The sequence below is a fragment of the Theobroma cacao genome, chromosome 2 (assembly GCF_000208745.1).
Source record: "Theobroma cacao cultivar B97-61/B2 chromosome 2, Criollo_cocoa_genome_V2, whole genome shotgun sequence".
Lineage (NCBI taxonomy): Eukaryota > Viridiplantae > Streptophyta > Magnoliopsida > Malvales > Malvaceae > Theobroma > Theobroma cacao.
In genome coordinates, this window is record NC_030851.1 from 35156270 (window position 1) to 35176612 (window position 20343).

Genomic DNA, 20343 nt, shown 5'->3' on the forward strand with positions numbered 1-20343 from the left:
CTGTATTATTTCTATATCATTCCTATAGTTAATATTACAGTATTTTAAAATTCAATTTTCTAAGGTTGATTCTCATACCTATCTTATTATAGTTATTTGTCTAACTCTACTATTTTTTAATACTTAACATAAAATTTTTCTTGGTATGTTCATTCACTAAAAATATTTTATAATCTAATGTATATACATATTTTACATGCTCTTTTATATATTTTTACTCAAGAATACCCCATCAATAGCCCAATAATTTCTAATTTTTACTTAATTTAATCTATATATATTTTAACCTATCATCTATTTCATTCATTCATATTTTTATATTTTATTTATCTCTCTAGCTCCATCACTATAAACATATTTCATTTAGCAATTTATTTTCTGTTTTGCATATATGCTTCACTTACCTAAGTTTAAATACCTTTAATAAATATTCTCCTACATTTAAATTCTTTTCTTACTTAAATATATATTTTTATTTGTATATTTATATATTTATATATATATTTGTATTCCTCTATTTGTATTATTTTCTTATACCTAAAAATAATATCTAAGAATTTTTAGATCATTATGCTAAAATAATCTAAAACTAATCCTACATGATTAAACAATAATCCTAAGGACAATAAAGATGAATCAGCCCAAACCACAAAAGATCCAAGGAAAATGATACATGGTTTACCTTTCTGGGCTAGGCTGACCTAAACAAATGGCCCACTTCAACCAATCGGCTACTCCACAGCCGGTAAATCTTTTACCCAAAGTGCACCGTTTTGGTGCACAAGCCACAGCCTTTCCACTTCATAAAACTACGCCGTTTCGATTACAGCCCCTTTTTCTCCAAAACGACGCCGTTTCACTCTAATCCTACATATAAAATCATTCTTTTCTCTCTTCTCTTCGCATTTTCCCTCTTCTATTTCTCTCTCTAACTGCCGATTCCCTTACTTCTCTCTAAACTTTTCCTCTCTTTTCTTTCACTCCCCCCTCGCAAACGATCGGCAAATCATGTCCTTTTGCCGAACCACCAAAGATTGCCCCCCAAACCACCTCTAAATCTCCCCAAAAGCCGCAACTTTTTTCTCACCCTCTCCCCAGCGAACTGTAAGTCCTTCCTCTTTGCCGACCCACTGAAGATCGCATCCTAAACAAACTCTAAATCTTCCCAAACTGCTACAACTTTACCTTACCCTTTCGTCGGTGATCTGCAAATGGCCCCCCCAAAAACCTCTAAATCTCTCCAAAAGTCGAGACCTTTCCCCTCTCTTTGTTTTTATATATCTATATGTATTGTGTTTTCTGGCTCCTAGATATTTTTTAAGGTATTTTTCTTGCTTTTTTTTTTTTTGCAGGAGGGTTTTCTTATCTGCCCCCGAATGCTGGGGATGCAGCCACCTAGGCGGCCAACGCCTGATGCGAAAAAATCGCATCTGGTGTGATCAATCCTTCCCTGGCTGAGTTTGTTTTTTCTGTGTACGAATTCAATTTTGCTAGCTAACTTTTCTATTTATTTATTTATTTGTTCTTCCTGTTTCTGGAACACTCCGTATTTCATTAGATACTTAATCTTTGATTACTATTTAATCTGGTTTAATTTGTTTGATCTATTTTCAGCCAAATCAAAGTTGGGCTTGTTTCTATTTAACAGACTTGGTATATTGCCAGCCCAGCCAAGCCTAGAGCTGTCTTTAGTGGTGAAGTTAAAAGGGAGAGGACATAGGCAATGAGGTCATACTTGTATAAAATTTTTGTGTTGTTCAATCTCTTCAATCTTTTTAATTTCTTTCAAATTGATTTTGTGTTAATTCATCTCTCTTTGCAAAATTTTATTGTCTTAATTTAATTCAAAGAAGATCTTAGTCAAGAAAATTTTAAAATCTTTATATTGAAAGGGTTTTTTCAAATCTCTTGGAATTTATATTAAAAGGGTTTTTTCAGAAGATTTGAATTCACTCTTCTTGGAATTGTTCACATTGAGTTTATTGCACTAACAAAACTATTCAAAAAAGTTTTTTTAAAAAATTCTCAAATAAACTTTGCACCAAATTAACATATAATCAAGCATACTTGAAATCAATATCAATTAAACATAAAGTTTTCATCAAACAACCTCAAGGAGGTTTTATAATACCAGTGTTAGGAAATCATGTAATCAAATTGACATAAACGCAATTGAAAATTTTCCCTAATGCAAAATCATTCTTTGTTTCGCTTATTAGATAACTCTAACTACAAGTAAGAACATGATACACCTTCAAACCTTGGGTATTGAAATTCACAAGGTTTAGAGCTTTATTGCTAAAGCCATGAAGCACTAATAGTAAAATTTTCGCAAAGTACAAGTTATCCAAGTGTTTAGTCTTAATTGACGATTGACACGAATAATAGGTGAAAAAATCTCTAAGGAGAGGGTGAAGTCTAGCACTATATCTAGTGCTCTTAAGATTGCCATATAGGTTATGTTGTATTTTGTGTGGCCTAAGCTCTCATAAATATAGGCAATTTCATTTATCTTTACTATAGTAGGATGTGCATAACTTTTAAACTACTTATAAAATCATCCCATTTTTATTAAATCCTTTGAATTAAATTTTTTATATTCTAAACTTTTTTGAAATCAAGTCCAACTTAATTTATGATCACATTGTCACTCTTAATGTGTGACTTTTTAGATTCTTAATATATTGACAATAAATATAAATGATAATCGTAAGTCGAATAGAATTAGATAAATCAAATTCCTTTCCATTTATCATTTATTTTAAATTAATTTTATCATATTTACAAATCAAGATTGGCATGTAACAATGTTTCATAACCATTCAAATGTTAAAAAAAAAAAAAATCAATGTAGTTTGACTTACCTTTTAGCGCACTTTCTTACCATGTAATTCAATCATTTCAGCAACTAATACACCGATAGAACTAATATCCCAAATGTTAAAATAATGAGTTAATTATTGAACCATGTTGATCATTCATCTATATATGTCTTAACCATGTTAGCTCTAGCTATCATTAAGTCTTTTAATGAAATTTGAAAACACCTTTTGGAATCCTAGTTCTAGCTTAACCAAGAATTTCTTGAGTTAAAACATGTTAAAAAGCAATGTGATATTCCCTTAGAATCACTTAAGACAATGAATTCTTTTGTTGATCATTCATCTATTTATGCTATACTCAATATTTATCTCATTGTACATCATTGACTAGGACTACATAAGACAATATTAAAGTATAACACTCCAAACACATGATAACTTAATGACCTCAAGTCTAAAGATTAATTACACAATTGTCACTTGAAAATTTGTGTTTCACAGACACTTGAATGAGATATCAAATAAAATCCATAATAAGTCATATTTAGTGAACTTGTCCATCAACAAGCACCTACATGTTCTCTTAACTTTATCTATGTTCCATCTCAATAAAGTATCGATTAGGAACAATTTAAAATAACGCATTGCAATAAGAATCTTATAATTATAACATTTTATAATTCTTTTTGCAAAGCATGCATGTTTATATCTTAGGCTTTATGTTTATAAGTAAATAACAACAATTACGTATAAACTTATAGATAAAGAGATCATTAATTAATTATAATGTTTTTTGCATTCGAGTATGTGGTTCATTAGTTAATACAAGATTCTCTTGTCTAAAGAGTAAGGGTTGAATCCTCCTTTCCTTTATTAAAAAAAATTGTAATGTTGCCTTTCAAAAAAAAATTAATTGCAATGTAAAACATAATAATAGTGTATATTTGTATCGAATTGATTGCCTATATGGTATACGACAATTCTAAAATAACAACCAAATTTTGTTGTCTTTGATTCACCACTTAATTGTGTTAACTTATTTGCAGTTTCTTGATTTTTTTTAAATCTTATTTTTGTAATTTTTTCTCTTCTCAAAAAAATTAAAAAAAAACCAAAATTATTTCAACTATAATACATTCCTCAGCCAAAGTGTGATGACTTAAAGCAATTGAAGGACATTTTGATCATAAAAATTTAGTAATTAGCAATCTTGGAGTTAAACGGACATGAAAATGATTAATAGTTATTATTAGACACTTTCTTTTGTTATTGTTAGTATTTAATATTATTTATTGGTTGTTAGATTTTACTAGGGAATTTGATGAACTTCACCTAAGAAACCTCATCTTTCATACTTTGATTAAATAATTCAAAATAAAAATCTTGAGTTTTGTTCCCATTAAAAAAAATTTAATATATATATAATCTTTGACTGACATATCTTGATGTATGGATAGATGAATGGAAACAATATGATTTACGCTTTGCATAAACCATGCTTTGCAAACAAAATGTAGTAGTAATAGGTATAAGAATGTTACATGGCAACTATAGTCAAAATACCCACAAAGTCTCGTATTCATGCATTTTGTTCAATGTAGTCCATATACTCAAAATCGAAATAATTTAGTTTCTTGATTTTGAAAATTGATTCAATTTAGTTCCTCTCTCTAACAACATTTAATTTTACAGTTAAAAGAGATAATGTCAGCACTGACATGGCATGCCATATGGCATCAATGTGATGATATGATAGTGTCGTGTGGCACTAATATGATAACATGGCACTGACACGTTGACGTGTCAATGCCACGTGGCATTCAAAAAAATTTTAAAAAAATGTGTGTCACGTCATAGGGACAAAATTGAACAAAAATATATAGTATAAGGACTAAATTGAGCAAAATTGAGATGTTGAGAAACTAAATTGAAAACAATATTTGAAAATACAAATCTTTAATTAGATGTTAGATATACTTAGTAATAAGTCAAATATTTAAGTGTAAAAGATTTATGTGTTAAAAAATATATAAATATTTTCTGCTTGATTATATGATTTTAAAATTTGTAAATTAATTTATCTTTTTTTGTAAAAATTAAGTTTAAATTCTCCTTTTATAAAAAAATTTTATACCTAAAGTCAAATTTAGATGAATAACTTGCATTATGTTGAAATAAAATAATATAAAAAGATTAAATAAATTTTTTTCTTCTATTTATAATAGTATAAAATTTTGAAATTTATTTGAGTTAATTTTTAACTTGAGTTGAACTTAAATCAATAAAATAGGTTGATTTAGTTACAGCTTGTTGGAATTATTCAATCTTTACCCAATTTACTTTTTATTTAAATTTATTCAAAGTTTCTTATAAAACGATTTTATTTAAGTTCAAATATCACAATCAATTTTTGCTAAATTTAAATTTAAATTATTAATTTGGATCTACATAAAATTTGTAAACACAAAATAAAATAGTACAAATATTTACAGTTATATTTAACTCCATCAACTATAAATGCAGTTTTTAATCTAAAAAATTGCAACTTAAAAAATATAACTTGAAATATCAAATGGGTGATTTTGGTTATTTGCACTAAACCTTTCATAATCTCGATTGCGATAGAGATATGAAACAATCAAGGTTGTGTGATCTAGAAAAAGAATTGAGAGAAATAATCTAAAGAAAGGTTAAAAAAAAATTCTGATTATGTTTGAGAGGGAATCTGAAAGAGATGGAAAAGAATTAAAAGTTATGTGATTTAAGAGAGAATTGAAAGACGCTTATGTAAAGTGTAATCCAAAGTAAAATTTCAAGAGACTGGCACACATTAATCCGATAAATTGGTCTTTAACTGTTTTGGATTTTTATTTGGTTGTTGTTGTTTTGTGGTCTTATTGTTGTTTGTAGTCTTGGTAATTTTACATTAGTATCGATCAATACCATGTCACTTTAACGGAGGAAGTTTTACAGTGTTAACAATTGAATTAGCATTAAGAAATTTTGAAATATAAGAACTCGATTATGAATTATAATAAAAAGACTAAATTCAAATATTTTAGTAGAGTATAAGAATTGAATCTAATATTTTTATAAAGTACAATGACTAAATTTATCATTTGATCATTTAAAATCCTCAAAAATTTCACTTCAACACTGATCAATCAATGTTAGCACTAATCAACGTCATGTCGATGACTTTAACAAAGGAAGCTTGATAATGTTAACCATTAGATTGACATTAATAAATTTTGAAAGCACAATAACTCGATTTTTACGAATTACAATAAATAGACTAAATTTAGCATTTTAATAAAGTATACGAATTAAATTCATATTTTGACTTTTATACAATAAAGTTGGACGAAGGGGATTTTTTTTTTGAAAGGCATTGGTATTCATTAAAATAAAAATGGTGTAAAAAAAGCTTTAATCCCAATCCTATGGACTCTATAAGACAAAAAAGAAAAAAAACAAAAGGGATTTGAATATTGAATTGTCGATTTTTATTTTTTTCAAGGGTATGATTGGTATATAATCTCTTCATTTAAAGAGTAACATTCGAATTTCTTTCCCTCAATTCAAAAATAAAAAAATAAAAACAAATACCTAAAAGATTAGATTCCAAAATACACATCCTACTCAATGCAATGTAACAATAGCACCTTTAAGCGGCTCACAACTATAATTCAATATCCCTCAAACAAAACAATCTCAGTGAAAAGAAAGAAAAAGAACACAAACACATAAACACAGCCTAGTAGAAGATAACACAGATTCGTATTTATATGTATTAACATTTATATCAAAGCATTTAATAAAAACGGATTAGTAAAACTATCGGATAATTTATTTTGAAAAAATATTGAACATAATTAAATAATATAAAATTCAATTTGAACTGAAGAACATTGGTTCCCTTTGAAAGAAAAAATTCCTGACTTGGTCCTTGGGTTTATACCTCTTAATATTTATATGCATATGTGGAATTAGTATTTATTTCGTTAATGAAAAAAGAGCATAGCCACGCTTTCTTAGTCCAAGTTTTGCTTCGGTCTCATCCATTATTTGCCCCACCACAACTCTGGTATTGACCATTTGTTTTTTCATGGATACCTTAACTTTAAATTGGGCCTCATTTTTTGACAATTTTTCATTGGGCCTTTTTGAATTCTCTCTATTCTACTGGAACCTGCCAAACGTTGGTATGCACTTGGACTGGCCTTATTTTTCCCGTTCAAGCCTTAAATTGTGTTCCAACCCATGCACAATTAATTTTATTTTTGTGGTGAATACATTTTTTTTTTAATTTTCAGATTATAATATTATGTCAACTTCCAAATAATACTCACAATCATTTTTTCTCCAAGTCTTTACAGTTTCAAATTATTAATAAAGTACATGGTAAGTAGTTTTGTTTGTTAAATTTTATGTATAATTAATTTATATTAATTTAAAATCTATCAGAATAGAAATTTAGAATATAAAAACTTACTTGATTCTCGATATATAATTTAATAGAAAAAATAATACTAAACAGATTAACTATTGAGATTTAGTGCAGTAAGATTTTTCTCATCCTTAATCTATTAAATTGGATAAGAATCTTAATGTTTTTGTGCAAAACAATAAAAAAGATCTAGCCTTACTTTTAAATAGTGAATCTTTAATCTTATCTATTATAAGCGTTAAGGTTTCTTACATAGCCTTACCCTCTTAAGTCCACATATAATATTTGAGTCTATTACTTTTTTAAATCATATTATGGATTATAAACTAAATTAACTTAGTCTGATTTTGATAAAATATAAAAATAAATAATAGTGTAAATTCACACTTTGAATTGACAAAAAAAAAATCTAACATTAATTTCAATATCGATGATGATTTGATATGGACGCCTTATATTTTAATTTAGTTTCATAAAACTTTATATTTGAAAAAATTGTTGTAGTTATGGATAAAGGGATCAAACAAGAACTTGAGGAATAACGGATGAGTATTTTTGAGGCTTGTAAGAAGGAATTTTTGTGGGAATGGGGAGAAGGGATTGCAATAGCCCCTTAGACCAATCCAGGGACCAATAGTGTACCTATTTTTGCAGCCTCATAGTTGGGATTTTGGGCTTTTGTCATATTAGAGGCTAATATATTGTTTTTGATGGTCAGTAGTTCATAAACTACTTTATGCAAACTTTCCTATTATTTTTAACATATGACCATACAGTTTTGAATGAATGGTGTCAATGGGTGGGAGCAAAAGAGTGGCAAGCAAATAGCACAATCTTTTCTCGTGTTCCTCCCCACTTTCCACATGATTTTGTGTTGGGCTAATTATGCAAAAGAACTTACCAAGGCCCAAGCACATGGATACACTGACAATTGCTGGCGTACATCTCTAATCCATTCTAAAAAGGGTAAAGGGTCAACGTTTTAAGAACCAAGAAATGGTCCAGCTATCAGTTACAAGCCCAAAAAAGACCCATATTCGGCATCATCAGTTCATCACAACTCACCGATACCTTTGTGTTGGGACCAAGTTGAGCAAAATTCTTTGAGAGAAAGGCTCTTTTCAGGAAAAAGGGGTGAAATGAATTTTAAAATGCAACAGGGAGAGAAAGAAAAAGGGTGGCTCAAACAGAAAGAAAGAAAGGAAAAAAAGGGACGTGGGTTAATTGAGAAGACGCATCCTAAAGTTTTGAATTTGATATTGAAAATGTGAAATGTCATGGCTTGGGTTGTAAAAGCAATCTTCACCTTTGGCACGGTCTCTCTCAAAAGTCTAATCCCCCCATCACCCAAATGGTCCCCTGCGCTTTGTCTCTGGTCCATCTCTCCCGACTCATGTCCGTGGTTCACCCGACATCGACGATGACCCGCCCTATCTCTCCCTCTCAAATGTCTTGATTAGTTTTTGCTGGCATGCATTTATTCCCCTTCGAGCCACGGATTAATTAATTGCCCCCTGCTGGTCCAAGCCCCCACTTGCTCAACAAATTTAATTCATCAATGACAAACACACAAAGTTAAAAGTTCACAACACCAACTACTACTACAGCAAGAAGTTGCTATATAGTAGTATATCTTATCTTATATTCTTATCCCATACCTGATCTGGGTATTTCCATAATCATACCAAATATTTCACCTGAATAAATTTTAGGGGAATTATTAAAGGGAGGGGCTGTCTTTTTTGGGGTTTTTTTTTTCTTTTTTGCTTGCTTGAAATTAAATTTTGAGCCACTAGAATCGTTACGTGGCCGATGGCCCCAATGTATGCTGGAGAATGAAGCCACGCACACGAGGACAGCACCATAAGTTTCATGCCCACCTAATAATGCAATTATTTTGATTTTTTAGTTATATACCTATTTAATTTTATAATTATATGATAATGTTTACTTGGCTTGGGGGCTGTCCATTTCATTGTATTCACGTGCATGTGCTGTGTAAACATATGAAAAAAAAAATTCTAGTACAATATTTGATGACTTGAAGCTTAAAAAAAGTCTAAACTATAATGATAATAGTTTTAGTTTGTCAAAGTTTGCTTAGACTAGTCTAATCTAATCTAATAACCTAATAATCCATAACATCATCATTATAAATTTAATCACATGTCTGATCAGCTTTGGAGATTTTTATCTTCACATGGAAATATTTGCATGATCTATCCTAAAATGAAGAGATTAAGACTTTTGATCTCATGATGTAGCAGATTATGCAGCTAGCTAGACAAACTAAAGCTGGATTAAAATTTAGGCCACGAGTATGATTTTTCCTTTTCCTCTTCTTTTTTTAAAAGAGTAAGGGATGCATGTGAAAAGGAATGCCTGGGAAGATCTAAAACTTGATACTGCTGCCTATTGTTTTTATAGATTCTTTAAGTAAGATATACAAACAATAGATACTCAATTACCTAAATTTAAAAAAAAAAAAAATGCAAGTTGTAATTTGCTCATTGCATTGATGATTAAATGATGTCATTTTCCTCTATGTATATAACTCTTAAATATTGAGCAACAGTTGGAGACAAGGGTCAAGATCAGATTGCTAATTCCAAGTTAAAGATTGTTGAATTGTTGAATTTCTTTAAAGCAAGTTTAGTTATACCACAAAAGAGATTAAAGTAAGCTCACCAAATCATTTTATATCAAGAGAAAAGCAAAAAAAAAAAAAAAAGATTAGAAATCTTTTCTTTGTTGTCGGTTATGACAACTTAATTTTACTTAATTTCAGGGCTAAATTAACACTGTTTCGTTCTTTGTTTCTTTTATTTGTATTTTTAAGATAACATTGTCTATAACCAAAGTCAGCAAGTTAAGGGAAATACCCATACGATCTAATTAGGCAAAGACATGACAATATTTCTTCATAAAATATAGACATACAGCATTTAAATAAGATGGAAAAACTTGATCCCAACATAACAAATTAATTCTCCTTAAACATGCATATTATTTGGTAAAAGATTTTCCTGCAATTCTAATCATAGAATCAAGTATCAGGATACACTTATCTTTTCATTGGTCAATGCATTAATAAAGTAAGATTGTGATAGCCTTTTAGCTGTAACATACCCCTAAATTGAGTCACTCTCAGTCACTTTGTTCTGTTTTTTTGAGAGGAGGGTAATGGAGCGTGAGATGCTTGTAGTTTTTGCTCAAAGATCACATGGGAAAGCGAAGGCAACTTGCCAACTTTACAAGAAAGCGAAAAAAGAAGGAAAAGCCTTGCCATCTTTCATCAAGTACAGGTGTAGAAATCCTATCTTCTCTTTCCCTTCTACCCCTTTTTATTGGCTATCAAGTACAGGAATTTGTGCTTTTAACATATAGTAATGTTAATTATTAAAATTTCATTAAGTAGTAACCTATTTTAACATGCATAACAAAATTTTGCCATTCAATTTCCAAGCAATATGGGGACAAACTGATCTCCCACCCCTTCAAACTCTATCATCCACGCAAAATTCTTGCTAGGTAAGAGACTCTGGGGAAAGGCACAAGCCCAAGAAAGAAGATGGGTCCATATCTTTGTATTTTCAAAGCAGAAAAGAAGTGCAGAGACTTAGAGTTTGTTGCCAAACTTCATCCTCAAACCACCTGTCCCTACCTTAGTTGGAATTCCTATCCTCTGCAACCTTCCTTTCATTCAATTCCTCCCGCACCTCTTCCACTTGCAATAATTCACTCTTTTGGTTCTTTCTTTCCCATTTTTTATTTGGCTTCAATCACTGTTGCACCCCTAACACCACATGATTGCAGCATGGGCATACACATGGAAATTGGACCCACCGACGACTTTTTAGCCACGTGTTCATGCAGAGTACTATGATCGATGATGGATGATGGTTTTTAACCATGCATGTGCCTAGCTGTCCATGTCATGGTGGATTTCGGTCCATGCGCCTCTGTTTGTCCGTACTGTATTGGTTGACCCTCGCGTCACATGGTCCGTCCGATCATTATCGTGTGGTCCTTGTCCTTTTCTGTTTGGATGCTCTTTTGACATTTCAGCCATTGCTGTATTTATGAAAGTATAGAACCCCTAGCCAATAGCCATAGTTTTTGTATTCTTATTCTATGCTTTTCCCATTTGGCATTTAACAGATTCGGAACGAAAACACAGGGGAAATACCAAATTTAGTGTGTCAAAATATGAGGGTCCTCTGTTTTTATTGAATTTTACCAAGTTGAGAAATGGGAATACCAACAAATAAATGAGAATGACAACAGTGATGGGGACTGTGAGAGGGACGCAACAAATTATACAGTCCAAAACAGGCATATCTAGAGATCATATGCCTAAGGTTGGAACAACATCAAGGAGTTTGGCTATTGGAAGCAAACAGGGAGATGGAGACATCAATACTTTGAATGATATGAAAGAAAATGGAAAAGTTATACCCTCTTTTTACGTACAAAAGAAAATGGCTCGGAAACCTAATGTGCTTCTCCAAATCTTTGTCTGAGAGACATGGATAGTTGTACAAGTTGCCCCATTATTCTGATCGACTTGTTTGTGTTAGCCTTGTTTGTTTTTGAAAATAGATGATCCTCTCAATGTTAATACTATATCAATTCATACTATTACTTTACCAACGATTTGGGGTTTGATTAATAAATACATACAATTTGGTCAGTTTTTGGTCCTAGCTAGCTTTTGTTGCTGTGCTGCAACGTTTGGACAAGCTGATTATTATATATATCATAATTTTTCTATTATGATAAACTAAGTACCAATTATATTCTTAAAAAAATTATATATATATATATAGTAACTATATATATATATATATAAAAGAAATTTGATGGAGAATAATAATTGTTGTTATGTATGATGATATATCAAAATTGGAACGAGACATTAACATTCTGTTTGAATAGAGACAAAATGCATGCAAGATATTAAAGAAAACGATGGAGAAAGGGTTGTTTTACTTTTGGGGTTGAAAGAATATGCTATTCATAAATGAAGGGAAAACGAAAGAAAAAGCCTAATAATCAATTGAAATAGATTGGCAATTTCCAACTTCAATTCTTCTCTCTCCATTTTTTTTCTTTCTTTTGCTTTCTCTCATGGCCACAAAAACAAGGCGGTAGAACTGATCAAATCACCACCAAGATCAAAGAAAACGCCATTCATATGATGCGGGCCTGGCATCCTTGAAGATCAGTTTGATTATTGATGGGCTAAGAGCCTATATCTCTCTACTGCTAGTTGACCAGATTGGACCACAGGCCTAATTCCAAAACCCAACCATTTGGAATTAGGAGGGTGACCACTTGCTGATAACTAATGGTCTATTCTCCATTGTTAACGTTTCTAATTGTACCATTAATTGTATATTCTCATGATCATGCATCTTTTCATTTTTGAGAATATCATTCCTGAAATTAGTGTGATAGCAACAATCTTTTCAGGTCACTGTATTCATCTAACAAATGCTCAAGGTTAAAACATCATTTTCCACTCAAACTATATTTATTTAATACACATAAGGTGACATTTGCCATGCAATTATTATACCAAATTCATGGTACTAATAAAGATATATGAGTTAGCTTGAAAATTATATCAAATTATCTTATTATACAAATATAATTTAATAAAAAACAACTCACCAAATAGCGAGATGCTTGGGTGATCAAATTGCCAATATCCTTGTCTACTTGTTCTAATCCAATGTATAGATCTTAATTCACCACATTCTTTTTTCTCCTTAAGGTGTGGTCCAAAGGTGAGGATAGGGATGGATTTTGGGCGCAGTTAAATAGAGCAGAAAATGAGGTTGAAGGAGGAAGCGCACACGTGGGAGTCTGAGCCTTTTTTTGTTGCAATCTGCTAACAAAACCATGTGAGTCCGTACTAACCACGGTGATTCAGTGTCTCCACGCACACAGACCCATCGTTATCTGGCGGGGCATGTTGGTCTCGATGAAATTAATACTGCCAATAGACTTCTCATTTCCCTGATAAATTGCTCTGCAAAGCCTAGCATTAAATGCCAAAGATAGATAGATTTGATTGAGAAAGAAAGAAGGAAGGAAGCTTACTTCAATAAGATGGACTTTATGGGATTGCTGATCAAGTGAATCGTTTGAGGAGTGATTACGGTGGAGAGGTTGAGGTTTCGAAGCAAATTAAGGGGTGTGGACTGGAGGTGCGTATGTTCCCTTCCAGTACTACAGGCTGCAGCCAAATTGAAACCTTGGGCCTCTCACTTGCTTTCTACTCACTAAATGGCGTGTCGTTTGATTGAAGAGAATGTTGTGAAAGGTGCCATCTCTTGTTGGTTGGATCAATTTCTTTATGATTTTCACATTTCTTTTCTTCACTTGCAAGAGGGAAACTCAAAGTTTTTGTTTTATTTGAGGAAAGGAGATAACGTGAATCTCACTCTTCTTTTTTATTTAAAAAAAAAGAGAGTACATGTATCTGTTACTGTTTAATTAAATACTTGATTGAAGCGAAATTAAAAATTTAAAATATTTTGATATATAATTCAAATTTCTAATTCTAATATATTAATTTCATGATTTTGATTAGTTAGATTTTGAATTACATGTATAAATAGAAATTACAATCATATATACAAAGAATCAACAAACTTAACATATATTTGAATTTAACTTACTAAGATTTAAATATTTAAAGCACCCTTCTTAACGTCGAGGAGTCTTTATTTTTTTCAAGTATAATTATCTAAGTATTTTTGACATAAACAGAAACTATATTAATGAAATATAACTACGAACTATTAAAATGTGAGAGCAGTCTCTTTTGTATGCATTTAAGGGAGAAGTCAACATTTTCACCAATCACTGAAACATTTTTTTTTGACTTCATTGAAATATATAAAAATAATATATTCTCATCATTAATTATTTTCAATTTGTTTTTTCTAATCTCTAAATTCCATTAGGAAACTTAAAAAGGTTTAAATTACCAATACCTAGAGTTGGCATTTCCATCAGATTAATAAAAAAGTTGAGATGGACACCCAAAGAGAGTGTGGAGGTCCCAGTCACCTTAAACACAAGCATCTTTCATATCATCTCAATCCCAATTGGATCATGAAAATGATTTCTAGTTGAAATTGAATCAATTTCGATGTTAATTTTTGCATAAATCAACGTGGCAGCAGCCAGTATTCCCCCAACACCCCCCAAAGAAAGAAGTTGAAATGTTTGACCAAAGCCACCACACCCTAACTAGAATGACGACTTAGCTAAAAGCATAGCTTGAGGGTTGAGGGGTTGATGGCGCATCGAAAGCTAAAAGCAAAAGCTAAGCCTAGCTAGCTGCTTTTGACTTGAGCTTTCCCTCCTTTTCTTCTCTCCTTTCACCTTGAACAAAAAACACAAAAGGTCTCTAAGCAAAAAGGTTAAAAACCCTCCACCTAAAGGACCCCTCACTCTCATTATCTTTCTTCCATAATTTCGCCTTTTTCCTTTTTCTTTGCGTGAAAGTTCATTAGAGGAACGTCTTTGTCTAAGTCAAAAATCCATCATCAGTCTTTGTAATTAGCAATTAAAGGTGAGTGAGCAATGATCAATGAAGTCCTTGGCAAACCAAAATGAAAGACGACAAACGCAAATAATTGCCGGTTCTACGGACAATCCGAAACCCAACACGAGGAACAAAAGAAATACTAATAGAAAAATACAAAAATAAAAAGAAAAAGGAAAACCCTTTCTTCTTCATTTCATTAATCATATCCCTTGTCGCTTTGCAATATTATAGACATTAACTTTGAAATTAAACTTTACAAAGCATAAGGGAGATGAAGAGAATTAATAAGATTATCAAGTTACCGCCTGTTTTTTTCCCCCTCGTTTTCCTCTTCAATGTCTCCCTTGTGCTGCAGTGGCCTTCTTTTCTTTTTTCTTCTCAAAACTCTAGGAAATTGGATAAACATGGCTTTTAATGGGGGCATGATCCTTATATCAGGGTACCTTCACTAAGTCAAATATCTTAGCTAAGCTAGCTCCAAAAATTTTGGAACCTTTGGCAAATTCTTTTGTACTAACTTCTTCTTTACCGGAAAATCCTCATGTTATAATTAACAACATAATCAGGCTGTGATCGGTACTCCCAAAACGTATGACACGCAATCACCACACGAAAACTCCCCTCGTATTCTGCCTTGCTATGGGAAAAAAAACCAAATGATCTTCATAATCCTAGAAGGACGTAGTACACAAGCGTTATCGGTAATGCTATCAACATCCCAAAGATGACCCTGCAAATATTTACAAATTCAGGCATCAGCTACAGTTTTGATTACAAAATGGAATTGAATTGAATTCTAGCGATTAATTCAGGTTTCACTTACGCTGTGCTAAGAATTGCTGGGTGAACATTGTATTCTTTGGCAAACACAAATGGTACAATTCCCTGTGGCAGAGCAGCCTATGTAGACAGCAAAATTAGACAACACTTGATTAGCAAATACTTGTAACATTCAAAGAATACATACACCAACCTGCATATATAGTTATTGAGGAAGATAATTAAATTTTACCTGAACAATGGCAACACGGAGTAGCGTGCCACGCAACCCTACTGCAATTGAAGCTGCAGCCATGACAGCCGGACCGGTCAAGAACCTAACGGCCATGGCAAAGGCGGCCACAGAATTCCCACAAGCGATGATCTTGGGTTGCAGAGCCATAAACAGACCTTTCACCATATAACAACCAAAATTAGGACTCCACCTAGAAAACGGTAAGTGGCATTTAAACCCTAATCTTTCAATTCAACTACCTTCACTAACATGGGGCCAAAATGGCATCTATTACAACCAATGCCCACCGACCCTGGACCGCTAGCCAACGTCGCAAGTCGACCCCACATGTCGGGAGGTCAATCCCATTTTCAGTCCAAAGATTAACCTCCAATTTCTTGCGATAACAAAAAAATTAAAAAATAATAAAACAAAAAGGTGCATGGCTGTGAGCTGTGCAACCATGCCATTGCTTAGACAGCGTATACATCACTACCAAACTATATGCCCTACCACACCTTGGTGTGGTCTAGCAATTGTCACAGTTCCTGTAATACATGATGTTTTTTTTTTCATCTTCTAATAATTCCAGTCACCTTAATTAGTACATAATTGCCTGAATCCGGCCAAAATATCAGAAATAGTTCAACTAGGTCAGTAAGGGTGTATGCCTGTTACCTTATAGAATTGGTTTCGAATGATTACTAGATTTATTTAGGTCAAGTGCACTTCAAGCCCTTGGACTTATTCACATTACTGTTTTTTTTTTTGTAAAAAAAGGAAAGAGAAGAAAAGAGAAAGTAATACTAATAATATTACTTGAAGATAAAGCAAATAGCCCGAAATGCTCACCTAAGCTAAACATGGCCATTCCTAGTCCAGCATCCGACAGGATGGAGATAGACTTCTCTATTATTTTCGGCATACGCACATGCCACCTGCAATGAAAACCCCAAACCAGTAAATTTACTTACGACATCTAAATGCCAAAAAAGGGGGGGTTTGTCCAACCAAGTTTGAGCCTTGATTAATTAATTACTGCTGACCTGAAAGCAATTAGAGACCAAACAAGTCCAATGAGGCTGGAGTATGTGTTGGGGTTTCGAATAAGCTTGCGCCAGACCATTATCAAGATCAGGCGGGTCATCACACTAGCCGGAGGCATTTGTTTGCCAACGCCGGACTCCGTTGCTTCGGCAGCTTTAGGGTGCAGCTCAGCCGTCGAACTTGACCCCAACTTATTGAGTCCAGCGGGCCCTTCTTTCTCTCTTTCCTCCTCCCCATCTCTCCCAGCAAAGCTAAAGTTCTCTCCATTAAAGTCACCACTGGCCGGCGCAGCTTCACACCAAAAGCAACAATTCTATTATATACTCCGTAGTATTAAACAATTTTGAGAAATTCAAAACATTTTACTAAGTATCAACTTAAGTAATTGTTAACTGATTAGATGAATTTATTAATTAGATTATTATACCTTTGTTTTCCCCGTTTTGAGGGTGATCAGCAACCAACATCCTGATCTCTTTAGCTCCCTGATCAGATCGTCCAGATTGCTCGGATGCCCCAAAATCTGTCCCACCAAAGACGTGAAGTCCACCGCCTTCTGATACCGGCGAAGCACTGGAACTCCACACAAACATGTGCAATTCCTTTGCATCGTGATTCACTTTATTATTCTCCTTCTGCTGCTGCTGCTGCTGTTGCTGTGGTTGAACTTGTTGTTGTTGCTGCTGCTGCGGCTGGTTAGTTTTAGTGTTCTTTGTTACGGATGAGAATTCAGGATTTGGAGCAGGGTAAGATGTCGGAACTGTCTGTGCTGGATAAAATCCAAATCTTGGAGACATGACCGTACAATTTTCCTCAAAATTTGATGGTCTTGGAGTTGGTCCTCTGGAGGATTGAACAGAGTACAAATCGGATGGACCGAAATTAGACTGCCTTCCAGGAAAACCTTGAATTCCCATCATGGAATAAAAGTCTGAGTTGTTAAAATTCGAACCTCTTGGAGTCGGATTCCGAGAAGAGCTCAAGCTGTATATCTCAGCTCCAGTAAGGTTCGAAGGCCTCGGAGTCAATGCAGGAAGCGAGCAAGGCCCCAAGGACCTCCTGGAAGCATTGGATTTCCTCACAGTAACGTGAAGCTTTCCGTCTTCGCCAATTTCAGCGTCGGTTTCAAGAAAATCACGGCCATCAAGTGACACCACATCGGAATCAACTTTGAAGGAAACTATGGAAGCTGCAGTTTCCGGGAACTGCTCCATGATGAGTATTTTGGCACCGCGGTACTCGAAAAGGAAAAGAAGAAGAGTGTACCAAATAATACACTGGAGAACCACGACCTGAACCATTAGCATTCCTGAGTAAGGACCGTACATAGCGATTAATAGAGGAATGCCCATGACTAGAGTGTTGGGTAGAGTGGATAGAGAGAAAATGGTGATCATCCATTCCAGGCTTCCGTTTCTAGTGAAATTAGTCCACAACCCAAGAACAAATAGCATGATGATTTTCTGAAGGGTGTCGGCCGCGATGAACCTGAAGTTCATGGCGTAAGGGTCGTTGGTGGAAATGAAATGGAAAGACAAGAGGGGAACGGCAAATATGGCGACAAAGCGGTTGATACCAGAGCACTGGTCAGGGGAGAAAATTTTCCACCAACGGACAGAGCCGTAAGCTAAGATCATAGCCACGTACAGTGGGATCACCGCTGTTAAAACGCTGTAAAGATCCTTCCAGGTGATCATCTTTTTCTTTTTCTGGAAAGAGATCTTAGTTTTATGTAAAGCTGGAAAGAGTGTTAAGGGTGGGAAGATCTAGTTCTGGAGTTTAAGCTTGTGTCGGAAGCAGAAGAAAGAGCATTGAAAGGGAGATGTTTTAGAGAGGGCAAAATGGGGAGAGTAAATAACCGTTATTTAACTAACTTAAAAGAGGATAAAATCTCTGTGTTTCTATGACAAGTGCTGCTGCTGCTGCTGCTGCTGCTGATATACTAGTTGATATACTGCAATTTTTTGATAAATATGTATGGCTGATGAAAGTGAGGATATTGGGAAAGAGAGAGAGAGAAAATGAGAGCACAGAGAAAAAAAGAGTATAATTTACAAGAGATGTAACTTTAGAGGAATATATATATATAGGGCCTAGGGGGAGAGAGACAGAGAGACAGAGAGAGAGAGAGAGAGAGGAGGGAAGAAGAAGANGAGAGACAGAGAGACAGAGAGAGAGAGAGAGAGAGAGGGGAAGAGAAAGAGAATTATATAAGGGAGCCTTCAAAGGAGAGAGTAGCAGCGGAGGGGAGGGAAGGTCAAGGTGGGTGATTGACATTGTTGTTGTGTTGAAATGAAAGAAGGGGTAGGGGACCATTAGGGGATTGGGAGAGTTTGAACGGTGAAGCCAGGGTTTCGGCCTTTAGCCTCTGGGGTTAACAAGTAACCAACTTATGTGGTTAAGTTAACTACAGAGTATGGTTACAAATAAGTACAGGTGGCTGTCTCTCCATGACGTGGACAGCCTCTCTCTCTCTCCCTCTTTTCAGTTCCCTCCTGTCCCTCCTTTTTACCATCTAACTCTAAATCCTCGTTTTCAATCCGCAAAACCATCCATTTCCCTGTATATTTACAAACACAGTAACTTTATACGACTAGCTTTACCATTTATGAGAAAGTTTGCAGAAACTCTCTCTTTAAAGTGTAAAACCTAATTACTAAGCCCCAGCAGTTAATATATCGTGTAAATGATAACTGATAAGTTAAGGGTGTTTAATGATCCCTAGTAGTTGTCTTATTTTTGTATTGATTGGTTTTTATCTTTTTAATTGTATCACGGTATTTAAGATTGACACAATTAACTTACCAACAAGAAATAAATATAATGCATGTATCATCTATTACCTTGGATTACTATTTATGAATAATAAAAATATTATTATCATTTAAACTTATTAATTATTCCCAATTTCCTCCGTACATGTTTTGGGGGGAGAAATCATCATGTCGTTTACATAGTTACATGTTAAGTTCTGTGTATCGACATGGAAACCTGTTTCTAACAGCCATCATGTTTATTTTTTGGACTTGAGTTTGGTGTGGCTAAGAGCTGAGAGTTGGAAATTTAAGCATCTCGGGTTTCGATTTTGACCCACGCCTTTTGAAAAGTCTCTGTATATACCTGCCAGCCCTATCTGTCAAACCTTGGAATCCTTGAGAAGTTGTGAGGATTTTATACTTCTTCTTCTCCTCCTTCTCCTCCTTGTGACTTATAACAAACTTTGGCTCATTAGGCATATATTATGTCCTCAATATTCAACTATCAAAGGGAATTGCTTCCAGATAATCAGGGAGGATTTGATTTGAAATATATATAGATATATATAATATTTGTTGAGAAAAAAAATAATTAAAACTCACACCGATTAATGTTTATCTGTCAAATATTTTTTTTGAAAGGCTTTATCTGTTCAAATATATATATATAGATGATTAATTTTTTTGAAAGAATATTATATATAGAT

The 20343-nt window shown here is 33.5% G+C and overlaps 1 protein-coding gene across 1 annotated transcript; it reads right to left on the reverse strand.

Annotated features, from left to right (window-relative positions):
- Positions 14991–18985, reverse strand: LOC18609769 (auxin efflux carrier component 3). The gene is made up of 6 exons (XM_018116037.1): positions 17308–18985; positions 16880–17171; positions 16686–16771; positions 15852–16009; positions 15663–15739; positions 14991–15569 (listed from the first exon to the last, which is right to left on the reverse strand). The coding sequence occupies exons 1-6, from the start codon at positions 18575–18577 to the stop codon at positions 15503–15505; spliced, it is 1950 nt and encodes a 649-aa protein (XP_017971526.1). The 5' UTR covers positions 18578–18985; the 3' UTR covers positions 14991–15502.

Coding starts and splice junctions, on each gene's coding strand:
- LOC18609769 (XM_018116037.1), bottom strand. CDS start 18,577: ATGATCACCTGGAAGGATCTTTACAGCGTTTTAACAGCGGTGATCCCA. Junction 17,172..17,307: donor TCAAAACGGGGAAAACAAAG/GTATAATAATCT, acceptor TTTGGTGTGAAG/CTGCGCCGGCCAGTGGTGAC. Junction 16,010..16,685: donor AATGGCCATGTTTAGCTTAG/GTGAGCATTTCG, acceptor ATATGGTGAAAG/GTCTGTTTATGGCTCTGCAA.